A 13,311-nucleotide genomic window follows, 5' to 3' on the forward strand; every position below is an offset into this window, starting at 1 on the left:
AGTCCGTCCAGAGTGGTTAACAAGATTTCCGCTCGCGCCCCACGGGAGGTCTCCGACGACTCCACTTGTCAAGGCGGGCTGAGCAGTCGGCGTCGCATCGCACTGCGCCGCTGGCTGGCTGTGTTGAGGACGGACACTATCGCACACTTCGCTTCCTTTCATCTTTGTTTTCCCACGAACCTCTTTCACCACACCACCGCTCATCAGCCAGGCATGTTCAAGGCCGCGAATCCGTACGATGACATCGTTACCAAAGCAACGGCAGAGACACTTACGTCGGAGGACTGGCAGACGAATCTAGACATCTGCGACAAGGTCTCGAGCGAGGGAGAGACGGGGTGAGTGAAGAGTGGGCTGCGCACGACTGCAACAACAGGGTTGGTCGCGTGGTGCTGATGGCTGATGACATCTCCATCCTCTCAGCGCACGCAATTGCATCTCGGCCATACAGAAGCGCCTCGTCCACCGCAACGCCAACGTGCAGCTCTACTCAATCACCCTCTCTGACGCCCTGGCAAAGAATGCAGGCATAGCAGCCCATCGCGAGCTGGCGTCGCGCAACTTTACACAGACACTCGCCCGTGTCGTAGCAGACCGTAACACGCATGACAGTGTGCGCAAGCGCGTTGTCGCTGTTCTGCAAGAGTGGGCAAAGGACTTTGATGATGGTGGGGATGGCAGTCTAGGATTGGTAAAGGAGACGGTGGAGCAGCTGCGCCAGCAAGGGTTCACGGCCTCCGTCGATCAGCCAGCTCCTGAGCCTGCAGAGCCCAGCTCGGAACAGCTGCGCAAGGAAGATGAGGAGCTGAGGAGGGTATTAGAGCTCAGCATGCAGGATCAGGGAGGGCGAGGCGCAACTAGCTATGGAGGTGGCGCGAGTGGAGACGCTGCAGCGGCCTCGTCTTCATCCAAGGCGCCGGGCTCTGCCACTGCAGCTCTCCTCGACAAGACGTTGCCCAATCCCAACGCCAGTGAGACCGCCTCGTCCTCTCGCCAACCTCAACAGCAGCAGCAGCAGCAGCAGCAGCAGCAGCAGCCTACCCCATCCTCAGCGTCATCAGCACCCGCGCCCGCGCCCGCTCCCGCGCAACCTGCTCGCCCTTCGCGTGTTCGCGCCCTCTACGACTTCTCCCCCTCGGAAGCCGGCGAGCTGCCTTTCAGCAAAGGCGACATCATTCGCGTCCTGGACAGTGTCTACGAGCACTGGTGGCGAGGCGAGCTGCGCGGCGAGGCAGGCATCTTCCCCGTCAACTATGTCGAGGTCCTACCCGACCCCACGCCCGAAGAGATTCGCCGCGAGGCAGAGCAGGAGGCTCGCATCTTCCAGCAGGCAGGCGACATTGATCGTCTTCTCGCCAGATTGCGCCAGCTCGAAGCGGAGGGAGGCCAAGGGGGCGGAGCTGCCAATCTGGCGGAAGACGAGGAACTGCAGGACCTTTATCAGTCTTCCCTTGCTATGCGACCACGCATTGTGAGGCTGATCGATCGCTATTCGGGCAAGGTGCAGGAGTTGAGGGCCTTGAATGACAAGTTTGTAAGGGCGAGAGGCACGTTCGATGCGATGATGGAGAGGAGCATGGCGGTTCATCAGCCGGGTCAGAGCCAGGGGCAGTACATGGGGGTCAGGCCTGAGTATGGATACGCGGGACAGCAGCAGGCGCCCCCTCAACAGCAAGGATATGCGCAGCAGCCGACGGACCCATACCAGGGCCAGCAGCACGCTTACCAGGGGCAGGCACAGCCCAACGGCTATGGTGGGCAGCAGCCTCAGCAACAGCATGGCGCTCCTCCCCATGATGCCCAAGCTTACGCGCAGTGGTATCAACAACAGCAGCAACAGCAGCCCCAAGCTCCTCCCCAGCAGCAGCAGCAGCAGCAGCATCAACCTGCGCAGCAGGCTGGCTACCCAGCCCAAAGCTACCCGCAGCAGCAACAGCAGCAACACCCGCAGCAACAGGCCGAAGAGGAGAAGCAGCGTCTCTATGAGCAGGCTCGCCGTGAGGCCGAAGCGTACCACGCTGCGTATGGTCACCCGAACACTTATGCTTCGGGCGCCGGCGGCAGTGGCTCCGGAGGGGCTATGGCGAATGCTCCGAGCAGGCCATGAGTCAGCGAAGAGGATGATCATGGCAACGAGTGTGATGGTGACGATGGCGTGTAGCTGAGGCGGTGCTCGCGATGTAAATACGAAGAGCAATGTCACCACCATCCACACAACACCATCCTCTTTTCATCTCTCCAGCTCCGCGTAATGTCTCTCCACGAGCTCCCTCGCCTCCCTCGCCACGCCCATGCTGGTCTGATATCCAGCTTTCCCAGCTCCATAGCAATGCAACACGGGCGCCATCCCCCCCTTTGGACCCTCGCCCAGCTTGACCGCATCCAACTCAACGCGCGTGACGTCCCCTCTTCTCGCAGGACGCAACCCGACGTTGACGCTGATGATCTGCTTGCGCAATGCCGTCACGGCGGACTGCTCGTTGACCTCCTCATCCACGGTATGCCCCTCCAGGATGTCAGGACACAACTTCCAGCAATCCCTGAGTATCCTGGCCGTATCCTCTTCACTGGGCTCCCTCTCCCATTCATCCACTCCAAAGGTCCCGCCTAAGATTACCTGGCCACTCCCCCTACCGCGAGGGATCAGGTAGGTAGGCTTCGCCTTTGGGTCAGAGGCGTCCATTACGCATCGTGGGTTGCTAGTGAAGGCGGTCGGTACGGAGAGGAGGACTGTTTGGCCGCGGATGGGGTGGACTGCCTTGTCCAATACGTCGGTCAGGTAGAGGGACCCGAGGCCAGAAGCGTTTATCACCAACCAGCTGGCGGGATCGCTCGATGGAGAGATAGTTGTCGCACAATGCGTGTATACCGAGCCGAGGGATGAAAAGGTGTCCGTCTCGTGAAATAAGACTGAGACGCCGTGGGTAGTGGCGTCGAATGCTTGTAATCGCTTCACGAGGTAGGCAAGGTAGAGGGGCGTGTTGACGCCGAAGGAGGTGTAGGTGATGTAGTGGCGAGGCTCATGGGCGCTCGATGGGTGGTATCGGAACTGGTGGAGAGGAAGAGCGGGAGAGGAGATCAGCATGCATCCACCTCCTCCCAGGCAGCTGGTGCACGTACGTACATCGTCCACAAAGTCCTCGAACCACAGGTCTCCCCTCTTGTATTCCCCGGGTAGATAGTGTTTGAAAGGCATAGAAGCCATTGTCTCGCTCGGCATCTCCTTGTCCTTGACCATGCGTTTCCACTCATTGTACGCTAGCTTGTCGCGTTCTTGGGTGATGATATCGTCCTTGGGCGCGAAGGAGCACCAGTTGAAGCCTGCCCATGGGGAGGACCAGCCTTGAGATGCTAGGCCGGCCGGGGTCAGCGGCAGGTCGCGCGCGAGGATGTGGATGTGAATTGGTGCTTGAGAGGGGGTGTGGGAGGTCGCCAGCTCGAGAGCGGTGGTGAGGCCGAGGACTGATTGCGCGCGAGAGGAGAACAGAGGATGTTAGAAGAGGGAGAGAACGCTGGCTTGCATCTGCCGCCCTGCTCACCTCCTCCTCCCAATATGGCAATGTTTCGCTCCATGAATGGTGTTGTCGCGATAGAGCGTGTAGTATGGTGAGAAAGAGGCAGCCAGCCAGAGAGCCAGATAGCCTTTGCCCTATCGTGGATCGGGGACGACTGAGCCACCGACAATGAACCTACGAAGAAGCGCGCCGCCTGCGCTCGAGCCACTCGACTCTGAGTCCGGCTGCTCGACTGATCTGAGTCCGAAGTGACTCGGTGAGGTCGTCGACGACGACGGGAGCAGACCAAGTCTTTAGCAGCTTTCGTCCTTCTTACCACCAACATCCCATTCACAATGACAATTCCGGGCATCTCTGAAACCGCGGCAGCCCACACGGCCAGCCTCAAGCCTCCTCACTTTGTGCTCGAGGACATCGTCCGCCCCAACATCCTCTCTCTTCAGCCGTATCGCTGCGCCCGCGACGACTATCAAGAGGGAATCCTTCTCGATGCGAATGAGAATTCGCTTGGTCACGCCCTTCCTTCAGGCTCGAGCGCCTTGCCACTGAATGGTCACGAGAACATCAAAGGCGGCAACGATGCAGCCGCAGCCCAGGACGCTGTGGCGGGCCCTTCTGACCCGCTCGACCTGCACCGTTACCCCGATCCTTCGCTCTTCGGCATCAAGTCTACTTTGGCTAAGCACCGCAACTTGCCTGGAGACGAGCACGTCTTCCTTGGCGTAGGGAGTGATGAAGTCATCGATTTGATCCAGCGGGTCGTCTGCACGCCTGGCAAGGACGCAATTGCCGTCTGCCCGCCGACGTACGGCATGTATTCGGTTTGCGCTGCCGTCAACGACGTCGGCGTGGTCAAGGTGCCGCTGCGAGTCGATGACGGAGACTTTTCGCTAGATGTCGACGCTCTCCTCTCTACGCTCCGCAGCACGCCCAACATCAAGATCATCTATCTCTGCTCACCGGGCAATCCGACAGGAACCCTCCTTGACCTCCGAGATGTCCGCCGAATCCTCGACGAGCCAACCTACAAGGGCCTCGTAGTCGTAGACGAGGCGTACATTGATTTTGCAGAGGAGGAGATCCGCTTGGGCCGCCGCGATAAGGCTCAGCAGGTCTCTGCTGTTCCCCTCCTCGCCGAGTACAAGAACCTCGTCGTTTCGCAGACGCTCAGCAAGGCGTACGGGCTCGCGGGGATTAGGATGGGCATCGCGTACAGTAGCCCGGCCTTAATCCAGATTATGAACAACGCCAAAGCCCCCTACAATGTACCGCAGCCTACAGCCCACCTCGCAAGCCTCGCCCTCTCTCCTGCCGGAGTAGACCGAGCCCGTCTCCACATCAAGCAGCTCCTCGACAACCGGGACGAGCTCCTCGCTGCCCTCTTGCCCATTCCAGGTGTGGGCGACGTAATGGGTGGTAATGACGCCAACTTCCTCCTTGTGCAGATCTTGGATGCTCCCAAGACGCAGGGTGGCAAGCCGGACTCGGCGAGGGCAGGCAGGGTGTACAAGAGGATGGCGGAAGAGCGCGGGCTGGTGGTGAGGAACAGGAGCAGTGATTTGGGGTGTGCAGGGTGCTTGAGGATCACAGTGGGGACGCAGATTGAGAACAGGAGGTGTGTCGAGCTGATTGGGGAGATGCTGCGGGCAGAGGGCATTGGCGCATAGTAACCGAGTGAGCGGCACAGCTGTGGATCATCATAGAGGAGCGTAATGTGCAATGAGTCATTCGATGCTATCGCGATGCGACTGGCAGACCCGCTGAGTGATGAAGGGAATCATATGGGTGTGATTGAAAGAAAGAATCTATCACGTTCGTCGTGTGTGACGTTTTGGTGATGGTGATGATGATGGTGGTGGTACAGAGACAGGATGCAGCAAAAGAGGGTGTAAGAGGTCTTACCGAAAGCGAATCGAAAGCGAAAGAGTTGGTGAGGCGTCGAATAGTAAAAGCGGGACTAAGAAGATGGTAACATGTTGGATGGGGTCAAGTCGATGACAAGGATATCGAACGTATTCTTCACGCCCACCACCAGATCGCATCGGAGCCGTCGATCTTGTGAAGATGGTGTAGTGGCGGGCGGCCGCGTCTATCTCTTGCTTGCTAGCTCGCTGCCCTTCTTCCGCAGCCTGCTCAGCTCGATTGCAGCTGCATCGTACGATGCTTAGGCCCACTTGGCGAGGAGGGCCATGAGGCCTGCGCCGATGAACATCTCAATGACGTTGAGGACGACCTTGCCCAGGGGAGCGGTGCGCATCTTCTCGTTGAAGATGAACTCGTGGGCGAGGAGCTCGACGAGACCGGTGTAAAGGAGAATACCAGCCGAGACCGAGTCGAAGATACCAGTGACGTAGTTGGCCGTGGCGCTCTCCTCATTGTAGGTGTTGCGAACGCCGAGACCAATGGCGAGGCCAATGGGGGTAACGAGTGCGTAGGCAATTGCTCCAATGTAGGGGATGAGCGACTTGGGCGCGAGCGGGAGGAGCGAAAGACGAGCACCGAGACCGAGACCTTCAAACATCTGGTGGAAGATGATGACGATGAAGAGGATCTTGAAGTCGCTCGTGGTGCCGAGCGTAATGCCGATGATGACCGAGTGGAAAATGACACCGAACTCGAGGATAGCGACACCGAGAATCTCAGAAGCGGCGGCTGAGAGGGGCTGGTCCTTTGTGAAGCCCTTCTCGACGGAGTTGACGTCCTCCTCGCTGCCCTTTGCGGTCATGGCGGCCGTGGGGCTAGAGCCACCGTTCACAGCCTGGGCGTCGTGGCCGTGAGCGTTGGCATGGTGGTGGCCACCCTGGTGGGGGTCGTAGGCGAGGCGCTGAGCGATCTTGGATCCAACGCGGAAGGCGAGGAGCTCGACGAAGAAGGTGACGCTGCGTGGGCGGGGCCGAGAAGGTAGAGATAAGCGTCAGAGGCCATTCGAGCTAGTGGTGCTGCAGGGCCTCGATTGGACTCACAAGAGCGAGATCATGGCAAAAGCAAAGGCAAAGGGGTACTCCTGGAAGTTCTCGTTGAGGCAGGGGCTGGCAAGCTCATCGGCTCCCGGCTCAAGCAAGTGCATGAAGGCGGTAGCGATAATGACACCGCTGCCAAAGTACTTGGCAAAGTCGAATGCCGACGACGGGATGGTGAGGCGGGGGACGCGCCTTGTGACGATGGGGAACAGCGTCGTGAGCGCGGAAGAGGCGAGGAGGATGAAGATGGCGCCGATTCGAAGGCCAATGGAGCCGCTTCCAGTCTCAAAGGGCTCGGAGCGAGGGCCATGGCAGGCGGGAGCAGCTTCTGCGTCAGCCATTGTTGGTTGTAGAGGTAGGAGGGGATGTGACGGAGTTGCTGTGGGTAGTTAGGAAGGAACGAGGAAAGACCAGTCTGAGGGTCAGCTATGCGGAATGGGTTAGGGGAGGGTCCGATACGTGCCGGAACAGACTCGCCTTTAATATGCTACCGATCTCAACTTCGGCGCCAAAAAAGATAGCGATGAGAAAAACTCGAAAGTGAGGCACAAGCGACGACGTGCGAGAGGAGCAGGAAATTGAATGTTGGGAGAAGGAGCGATGTAAAGACAGTCAGGACCCGAAACGAGCAAGAGGGCGTGCAGCGCATATTGAAGGTGGTAGCACGAGCAGGAGCCGGAGAGGTCTCAATTTGCTCGTACTGCGCTTTCGCCGTTTCCAATCGGAGAAAGCTCTCGCTCTCCCTTCCGGTCGATCGATCTTCGCCATCCTCTCGTCTATGGCCCCACGCATCCTCCTGAATGCGGGCTGGACCTCCGCGCCGTAGAGGAGAGATTGGCTCCAAGCGCGTTGCGAGGCAACATGCGCAGGTTTTCTGCATCTCCTGCGAGAGGAATCCTCCGTCGCCGGCGCCACTGCCCTCTTCTGGACAACAATTTGTCAGAAGGCTGCTAGGGCACTCAAGCACGCTCCCGTGAGTGTGGGCTTGAGCCCCTCGTACGATGGATAGAGAATCGTGCAGTCCTGCGGACCAAGGCTGGATATCTCTTCGTCAAATGAAGCATTCGGGCAGCAATTTGCATCGCTGGTGCCAGCCACCTGAAAAAAAAGAGCGAAATCAGAGGCGTCAGGTCACAAGCGATGGCGATGGTACGAAGACGCGAGGTATCACCACAGTGTCGCTTGTTTCGCTAGTCGCTCGCCATCTTCGCAGGCCGCCTCGAAATCGTAGCAAAACCTGCTGGCTACAGCCCATATCACACACCACGGCGATTGACTACCTCATGCTCTCCACTGTCTCATGTTGTGATGCAATATGCCCATAGCTGCTGCTGCAACCAGCCACCCGATTTGCCAGCCCATCGCGCGGACCAATCTTGCTTTGAAACAGAGCCTCTTTACAGTGTACCGCGGCTTGACCGCGGTAAAGGAAACGACAGCGCACGGCAAGGCGTGGAGTAAAATGAACATACAACAGAAGTCGGCGCGACGTCACATTGAAGTAACGATACAATTGACGGAGCCGGCGGAGCAGCTTATGGGCGGCCTTAAGGCGAATGAGCCAATCTTTGCGAGCAAGGCGTGGCCGGCAGCGCAGTCGGGCAGCTTTTGGCTTCTGGATGGGCGATCGCCGTCGGGCGTTGCCACCTTGGCCGCCTTCGTTGCTAACGCCGCCGCCGCCGTTGCCGATCGGATGGTGCAAACGGTGACCTGCCTTCCTACGGCTCGCTGGTTCGAAAGCTTGTCGCTAGCGTCGTGCGAGCTAGCACCCCGTCGGCAGACGCCGTAGCCGCAATGATGACCGTCTGTCGCCTCGTCTGCATCCGTGCGCCGCCTCCCTCGTCGCTACTGAGGCTTTTACGTCTCGCACTCGCAGCAGCCTCCAATGCGACTGTGAAGACCATCGAACTTAGAAAGTCGTCCACATATGCAACCAAAGAGGTCAAGACAGGACCAGATCGCGGGATGTGATGAGAATTGATGTGCCTGCTTCCCACTGCGCATGCGTATGCGTGCGCGTACGTACAAGAGAGCCCCAGCGTCATACAGCCCCTCATGAGATTCAATTCTCTCCCTCTTGGCGTCCCTGAGACATGAAATGATGGTCGATGCTGTCGGGGGATTTGCAGCGCATCTCATCATTTGTGGTGCGTCACAAACGAGTGAGATCTTCTCGCTTCTTTTGACCGAGGGCGTCCCTTCGAGATGAAGTTGTTGGGCTGATCAGGTGAGTCGCCGATGGGGCTCTCCGGATTAGGAATCCGCCCGTCCATTGATCAGATCAATCACTGCCTTCACTGGCTCGCGTCGAGGATCGCTAGATCGGCAAGGCTCCACCCTTTGCCATTCCTTCTCTTCTTGTTGCGCAATCAAGTCAACTTAATGACCACAAACATGATCACCCACGTTACCACAACCATAAGGACGGTGCCTAGGGTGAACCATCCCATCCCTCTAGCCTGCTGCGCATACTCGCCCAACTTGCCGCGCGTTCTCGTCATGACGTCCATATTTTGGATGAGCTTCTCGTCGGCCGACTCGAGGAGCTTTCGATCACGCTCGAGGGCGTCGGAGAAGGAGACGGTCTGTGAGCGGAGGACTGAGGCCATACGGAGGAGCTCGTTGGAGAGGGCTTCTTGCGTTGTGCGCTCGGTCGAGAGGAGGGGTTGCGATGGCGCAGAGGACGACGAGGGCTTTTCGGATGTTGTTGGGGCCTTTTCAGTGCGGTCGCCATCCTCGTCGCGCATGTAGCCTTGCCTCCTGCGAACCGCTGCTCCTTGTTCGTACTCGGAAATGTCGTCTTCGCGCTGTTCGAGCGCGAGGCGGCGCTTCTCAGGGTCGTCGCCCGGAGCAGAGGGATGTGGATCCTCATTGACGACTAGCTTGGGCGTGGGCGGTAGTGTGATGGTGGCCAGATGCTGGCTCGCAATGCTCTCTTGAAGTTGGCGGGCGATGGCCGAGGGGCTCAGGTGGAGGACATCATAGTCGTCGTCGTCTTGGCCTTCGTCTTCGTCGCTGCCGTATGCCTGCGCCGCCGCGACATTGCGCGAGAGTCTTTGTGTCCGAGCGATCAGCTGATCTAGTTCGGCCGGGAGCGATGATTGTGCGATGTTCGAGTTGGCTCGCAACTTGGTGAGGCGGACTTCGAGGGAACTGAGGGCGGGAGTGTCTTGCGAGCTCAGCACGCTGGGATCGCGTTCGAAATGGTCTAGGCGGCGCTTGATTGCAGCGAGCGCGGTGCGATCGTCCATGGCGGTAGCGGCTGCCACGGTCTGCTTGGCGATGGTGTAAGGTGGTGATGTGGCAGGTGGTGTTGGTTTGGTTGGTCCGTTGCCGCGTCGCCCCCGCAGGAAGACACAGGCTCTCTCTGACGTCTGGAGCGGTGCGGCTCTGAGCGGCGCCACACTCTGGCCGCATTGGCTGACGTCAGCAACTCCGACATTTGGCTTATCCGGTCGCTTGACTCGTTCTTCCTTCTCCACCACCACCATCATCTCACGACCATGGCAGAGCATATCAAGGCCACGTTCAAGGCGAAAGCTGACAAGGTGCGTAGGCGCATGTAGACGACGTGTATCGTAGACAGAACGCCTGGCTCACACTGTCTTCTGCCACTCTCCCACAGAACGAGGCGGCCTTTGTGGCTTTCGTAACCGCAGGCTTCCCTGCCAAGGAGGACACCGTCGACATCCTCCTCGGTCTCGAGGCAGGGGGTGCAGACATCATTGAGCTCGGCGTGCCCTTCTCTGACCCGCAGGCAGATGGTCCTGCCATTCAGCGCAGCAATGAAGTCGCACTGGCGCAGGGCGTCAATTACAAAATGTGCTTGGGATACGTCAGCGAGGCAAGACGGCGCGGCCTCAAAGCGCCAGTCGTCTTCATGGGATACTACAACCCTCTTCTGGCTCATGGAGAGCAGAAGGCTGTCACTGATGCCAAGGAGGCGGGAGCAAATGGTTTCATCGTAGTAGACTTGCCGCCTGAGGAGGCAGAGGACTTCCGTGCTTGCTGCACAAAGGAGGGGTGAGTACGGGTCGAGCCCAAATTACTGCTCTATTGCAATGCTGACTTTACCCTGTCATTTCCATCGTACACCAGCATGTCATTCATCCCCCTCATTGCCCCGTCAACAACTCCTAAGCGCACTCAGCATCTGGCCAAGCTCGCCGACTCGTTCATCTACGTCGTCTCCAAGATGGGCGTCACCGGCGTCTCCAACACCGTCAATCAGTCCCTTCCCGAGATGCTCAACCGCATTCGCACGGTTAGCAACGCCTACCTTGCCGTCGGCTTTGGTGTCGCCACGCGCGAGCACTTCGTCGAAGTCGGCGAACACTCGGACGGAGTCGTCATCGGCAGCAAGCTCGTCGCAGTCCTGCGTGATGCACCAGGTTCTACTGCAGAGCGAGCCAAGGCGGGTGAGGATTACTGCGCCTCAATTACAGGAAAGAAGACCGGCGGCATTCAGCGTTCTCAGCCGCTCCGCATCAAGGACGCAATTGACATTCCAGACTCGATCCCCACACCTAAGCTCGATGGCGTAGTCAATGGCGATCGCCCTCCCATTCCCGGCCTCGACCCAGTCCCCGACTCCAAGGGTGTGCTCCGCCCTCCTCGCTTCGGCAAGTTCGGAGGCCAATACGTCCCGGAAGCCCTCTACGACTGTCACGCCGAGCTGGAGAAAGCCTACCTCGATGCTCTGGCCGACCCCGCCTTCTGGAAAGAGTTTGAGTCCCACTACGAGTACATCGGCCGCCCCTCCGAACTCTACTTCGCTGAGCGTCTCACCGAATATGCGGGCGGGGCCAATATTTGGCTCAAGCGCGAGGATTTGAACCACACTGGCTCGCACAAGATCAACAATGCCATTGGACAGGCTCTCCTCGCTAAGCGATTGGGTAAGCCGAGGATCATCGCAGAGACCGGAGCGGGGCAGCACGGTGTTGCTACTGCTACGGCCTGCGCCAAATTCGGCCTGGAGTGCGTCGTGTACATGGGCGCAGAGGATGTGCGCAGGCAAGCGCTCAACGTCTTCCGTATGAAGATGCTTGGCGCCAAGGTCGTCGCCGTCGAGAGCGGGTCGAAGACGCTCAAGGACGCCATCAATGAGGCAAATCGCGACTGGGTCACCAACCTGTCCAACACGCACTACATCGTAGGCTCGGCGATTGGTCCCCATCCGTTCCCCAGCATCGTGCGCGAGTTTCAGCAAGTGATCGGCGCAGAGACCAAGAAGCAGATGCAGGAGAAGCGCGGCAAGCTGCCCGAGGCCGTAGTAGCCTGCGTGGGTGGTGGGTCGAACGCAATCGGCATGTTCCATCCCTTTGTTGAGGACAAGTCCGTCCGCCTCATCGGCGTTGAAGCGGGCGGAGACGGGGTAGACACCAACCGCCACTCTGCGACGCTGAGCAAGGGCACTCCGGGCGTCCTGCATGGCGTTAAGACGTACCTTCTTCAGGCACCAGACGGGCAAATCACCGAAACCCACTCCATCTCTGCTGGGCTGGACTACCCTGGTGTTGGACCAGAGCACGCCTTCCTCAAAGACTCCGGCCGCGCAGAGTACACGGTCGCCACCGACGAGGATGCGCTGCGTGCTTTCAGGCTGGTGTGTGAGAAGGAGGGCATTGTGCTTGCGCTCGAGACGAGCCATATGGCTTTCGCGCTTGTCAATGAGGCGAGGAAGATGCCCAAGGGCACGGATATTGTCGGGTGCGCGTCAGGCAGGGGAGACAAGGATGTTGAGCAGATCTGCGCAGCGCTCAAGGAGAAGGGGTGGAGCGACAAGTTGGACTGGCACATTGCGTGAGTGTGGCGCCAGAAGGGGCGGCGTAGGGCACTTTGCTTCTTGTCTGCTTGTGATAGTGTATTAGAATTGAGCATCCCTTTCACTTCTCTAAGTTATCGGCGTGAATCCGACTCAACTCCATGGGCCTGCCCATCTTCTCTCTACTGTACCTCGCTCAATCTGCCAACCTCTTGGCCAAGGTATCCCTCTGCTTCTGCAATGCGGCCACCTTCTCCTCCTGGCTAGCATTATAGCTAACGTTGATCTGGTTGAAGGGGTTTGAAGGCGACTTCTTGAACTCCTCGAAGAGCTCATTCTCATACTGCTGCTTGCGCAGTCCTGGTCGCTCCTGACGGATGCGGGGCATCTCTGCCTCTTTGTACGCTTCAAAGGCGGCCTGCGAGCGAGCAGAGGGGCAGGGAAGGGAGATGTGAGAGGCAGCAAGGTCAGCTTGGTGTCGTTGCTGCTCACCTTGAATCTCCTCTCGGGATGCGCGTCAATCATCCCAGCCTTAGCCCCGACCTTATCCTTGGCCGTACTCTCCCCCGTCAGACTCAACGCGCCAATGGCGTCATCGATATTGCTCGCACTGAAGCTTTGAATGGCATCATCCAAGCCTGAGGGAGGCCCTGCAGACTTGGCAGGCGCAGACTTGGCTGCTTTACCTCCTCCAGCTCCTCCCTTTGCCTTGACCGTCTTGGGCAGGTCTGCCTCGTCCTCCTGCTTGAGACGGTCAAGCTCAGCCTTCTTTGCTGCTGCTGCGGCTGCCTTTGATGCTTTGTCGTCCGCCTTGGAGCGACCTTTTGCTCCTTGCTCCCACTTTGCCGCTTCTGCTTCCTCGGCCTTGGCGTTAGCTGCAGCTGCCTTTGCGTTGGCGGCGTCCTCCTTGCGGGCTCGGCCGGCTGCTGCTTTTGAGTTGCCTGGGGCGAGAGGTGGCGGGAAGGAGGGATGAGCTAACTCGTCTCTCGATGGTGAACGTCCGGCTGCTCACCCTTTGGTGCCATGATGGGTGAGTGTCGTTCGCGGTGATATCGAGTGAAGAGAAGGA

At 58.8% G+C, this 13,311-nt stretch overlaps 9 protein-coding genes across 9 annotated transcripts; 4 read left to right on the forward strand and 5 right to left on the reverse strand.

Moving 5' to 3' along the window:
- Positions 1 to 213: 213 nt before the first annotated feature.
- Positions 214 to 2,107, forward strand: BDZ90DRAFT_259139 (hypothetical protein; the record flags this gene model as incomplete). The annotated part of the gene is made up of 2 exons (XM_025508138.1): positions 214 to 338; positions 424 to 2,107. 2 exons carry the CDS (start codon positions 214 to 216, stop codon positions 2,105 to 2,107), a joined length of 1,809 nt encoding a protein of 602 aa, XP_025363692.1.
- A 123-nt stretch (positions 2,108 to 2,230) lies between these two features.
- On the reverse strand, positions 2,231 to 3,463 carry BDZ90DRAFT_218088 (hypothetical protein; the record flags this gene model as incomplete). Its single annotated transcript, XM_025504351.1, has 4 exons — positions 2,231 to 2,449; positions 2,486 to 2,896; positions 2,957 to 3,049; positions 3,125 to 3,463. Coding segments are annotated over 4 exons (1,062 nt in total), but the record flags the coding sequence as incomplete, so codon positions are not given.
- A 321-nt stretch (positions 3,464 to 3,784) lies between these two features.
- BDZ90DRAFT_231086 (putative histidinol-phosphate transaminase) lies at positions 3,785 to 5,574 on the forward strand. Its single transcript, XM_025505712.1, has one exon. The coding sequence runs from the start codon at positions 3,851 to 3,853 to the stop codon at positions 5,180 to 5,182; it is 1,332 nt and encodes a 443-aa protein (XP_025363694.1). The 5' UTR covers positions 3,785 to 3,850; the 3' UTR covers positions 5,183 to 5,574.
- Positions 5,575 to 5,679: 105 nt separating this feature from the next.
- On the reverse strand, positions 5,680 to 6,816 carry BDZ90DRAFT_250419 (putative ZRT2-zinc transporter II; the record flags this gene model as incomplete). The annotated part of the gene is made up of 2 exons (XM_025507690.1): positions 5,680 to 6,394; positions 6,479 to 6,816. The coding sequence occupies 2 exons, from the start codon at positions 6,814 to 6,816 to the stop codon at positions 5,680 to 5,682; spliced, it is 1,053 nt and encodes a 350-aa protein (XP_025363695.1).
- Positions 6,817 to 7,573: 757 nt separating this feature from the next.
- Positions 7,574 to 8,507, forward strand: BDZ90DRAFT_138705 (hypothetical protein). The gene has a single exon (XM_025503445.1). It carries the CDS (start codon positions 7,791 to 7,793, stop codon positions 8,262 to 8,264), a length of 474 nt encoding a protein of 157 aa, XP_025363696.1. The 5' UTR covers positions 7,574 to 7,790; the 3' UTR covers positions 8,265 to 8,507.
- BDZ90DRAFT_138692 (hypothetical protein) lies at positions 8,299 to 8,731 on the reverse strand. Its single transcript, XM_025503444.1, has one exon. It carries the CDS (start codon positions 8,615 to 8,617, stop codon positions 8,333 to 8,335), a length of 285 nt encoding a protein of 94 aa, XP_025363697.1. The 5' UTR covers positions 8,618 to 8,731; the 3' UTR covers positions 8,299 to 8,332.
- A 113-nt stretch (positions 8,732 to 8,844) lies between these two features.
- Positions 8,845 to 9,726, reverse strand: BDZ90DRAFT_259143 (hypothetical protein; the record flags this gene model as incomplete). The annotated part of the gene is made up of 1 exon (XM_025508139.1): positions 8,845 to 9,726. The coding sequence occupies one exon, from the start codon at positions 9,724 to 9,726 to the stop codon at positions 8,845 to 8,847; it is 882 nt and encodes a 293-aa protein (XP_025363698.1).
- A 233-nt stretch (positions 9,727 to 9,959) lies between these two features.
- On the forward strand, positions 9,960 to 12,284 carry BDZ90DRAFT_250423 (putative tryptophan synthase; the record flags this gene model as incomplete). Its single annotated transcript, XM_025507691.1, has 3 exons — positions 9,960 to 10,023; positions 10,101 to 10,498; positions 10,574 to 12,284. Exons 1-3 carry the CDS (start codon positions 9,979 to 9,981, stop codon positions 12,282 to 12,284), a joined length of 2,154 nt encoding a protein of 717 aa, XP_025363699.1. The 5' UTR covers positions 9,960 to 9,978.
- Positions 12,285 to 12,438: 154 nt separating this feature from the next.
- On the reverse strand, positions 12,439 to 13,275 carry BDZ90DRAFT_278478 (DUF1014-domain-containing protein; the record flags this gene model as incomplete). Its single annotated transcript, XM_025509092.1, has 3 exons — positions 13,255 to 13,275; positions 12,735 to 13,183; positions 12,439 to 12,660 (listed from the first exon to the last, which is right to left on the reverse strand). The coding sequence occupies exons 1-3, from the start codon at positions 13,265 to 13,267 to the stop codon at positions 12,439 to 12,441; spliced, it is 684 nt and encodes a 227-aa protein (XP_025363700.1). The 5' UTR covers positions 13,268 to 13,275.
- Positions 13,276 to 13,311: the final 36 nt, after the last annotated feature.

This window comes from Jaminaea rosea (genome assembly GCF_003144245.1).
Source record: "Jaminaea rosea strain MCA 5214 unplaced genomic scaffold BDZ90scaffold_3, whole genome shotgun sequence".
Classification (NCBI taxonomy): Eukaryota; Fungi; Basidiomycota; class Exobasidiomycetes; order Microstromatales; genus Jaminaea; species Jaminaea rosea.

Excerpts from the sequence above, each read along its gene's own strand:
- BDZ90DRAFT_231086 (XM_025505712.1), top strand. The coding sequence starts at position 3,851 with ATGACAATTCCGGGCATCTCTGAAACCGCGGCAGCCCACACGGCCAGC.
- BDZ90DRAFT_138705 (XM_025503445.1), top strand. The coding sequence starts at position 7,791 with ATGCCCATAGCTGCTGCTGCAACCAGCCACCCGATTTGCCAGCCCATC.
- BDZ90DRAFT_138692 (XM_025503444.1), bottom strand. The coding sequence starts at position 8,617 with ATGATGAGATGCGCTGCAAATCCCCCGACAGCATCGACCATCATTTCA.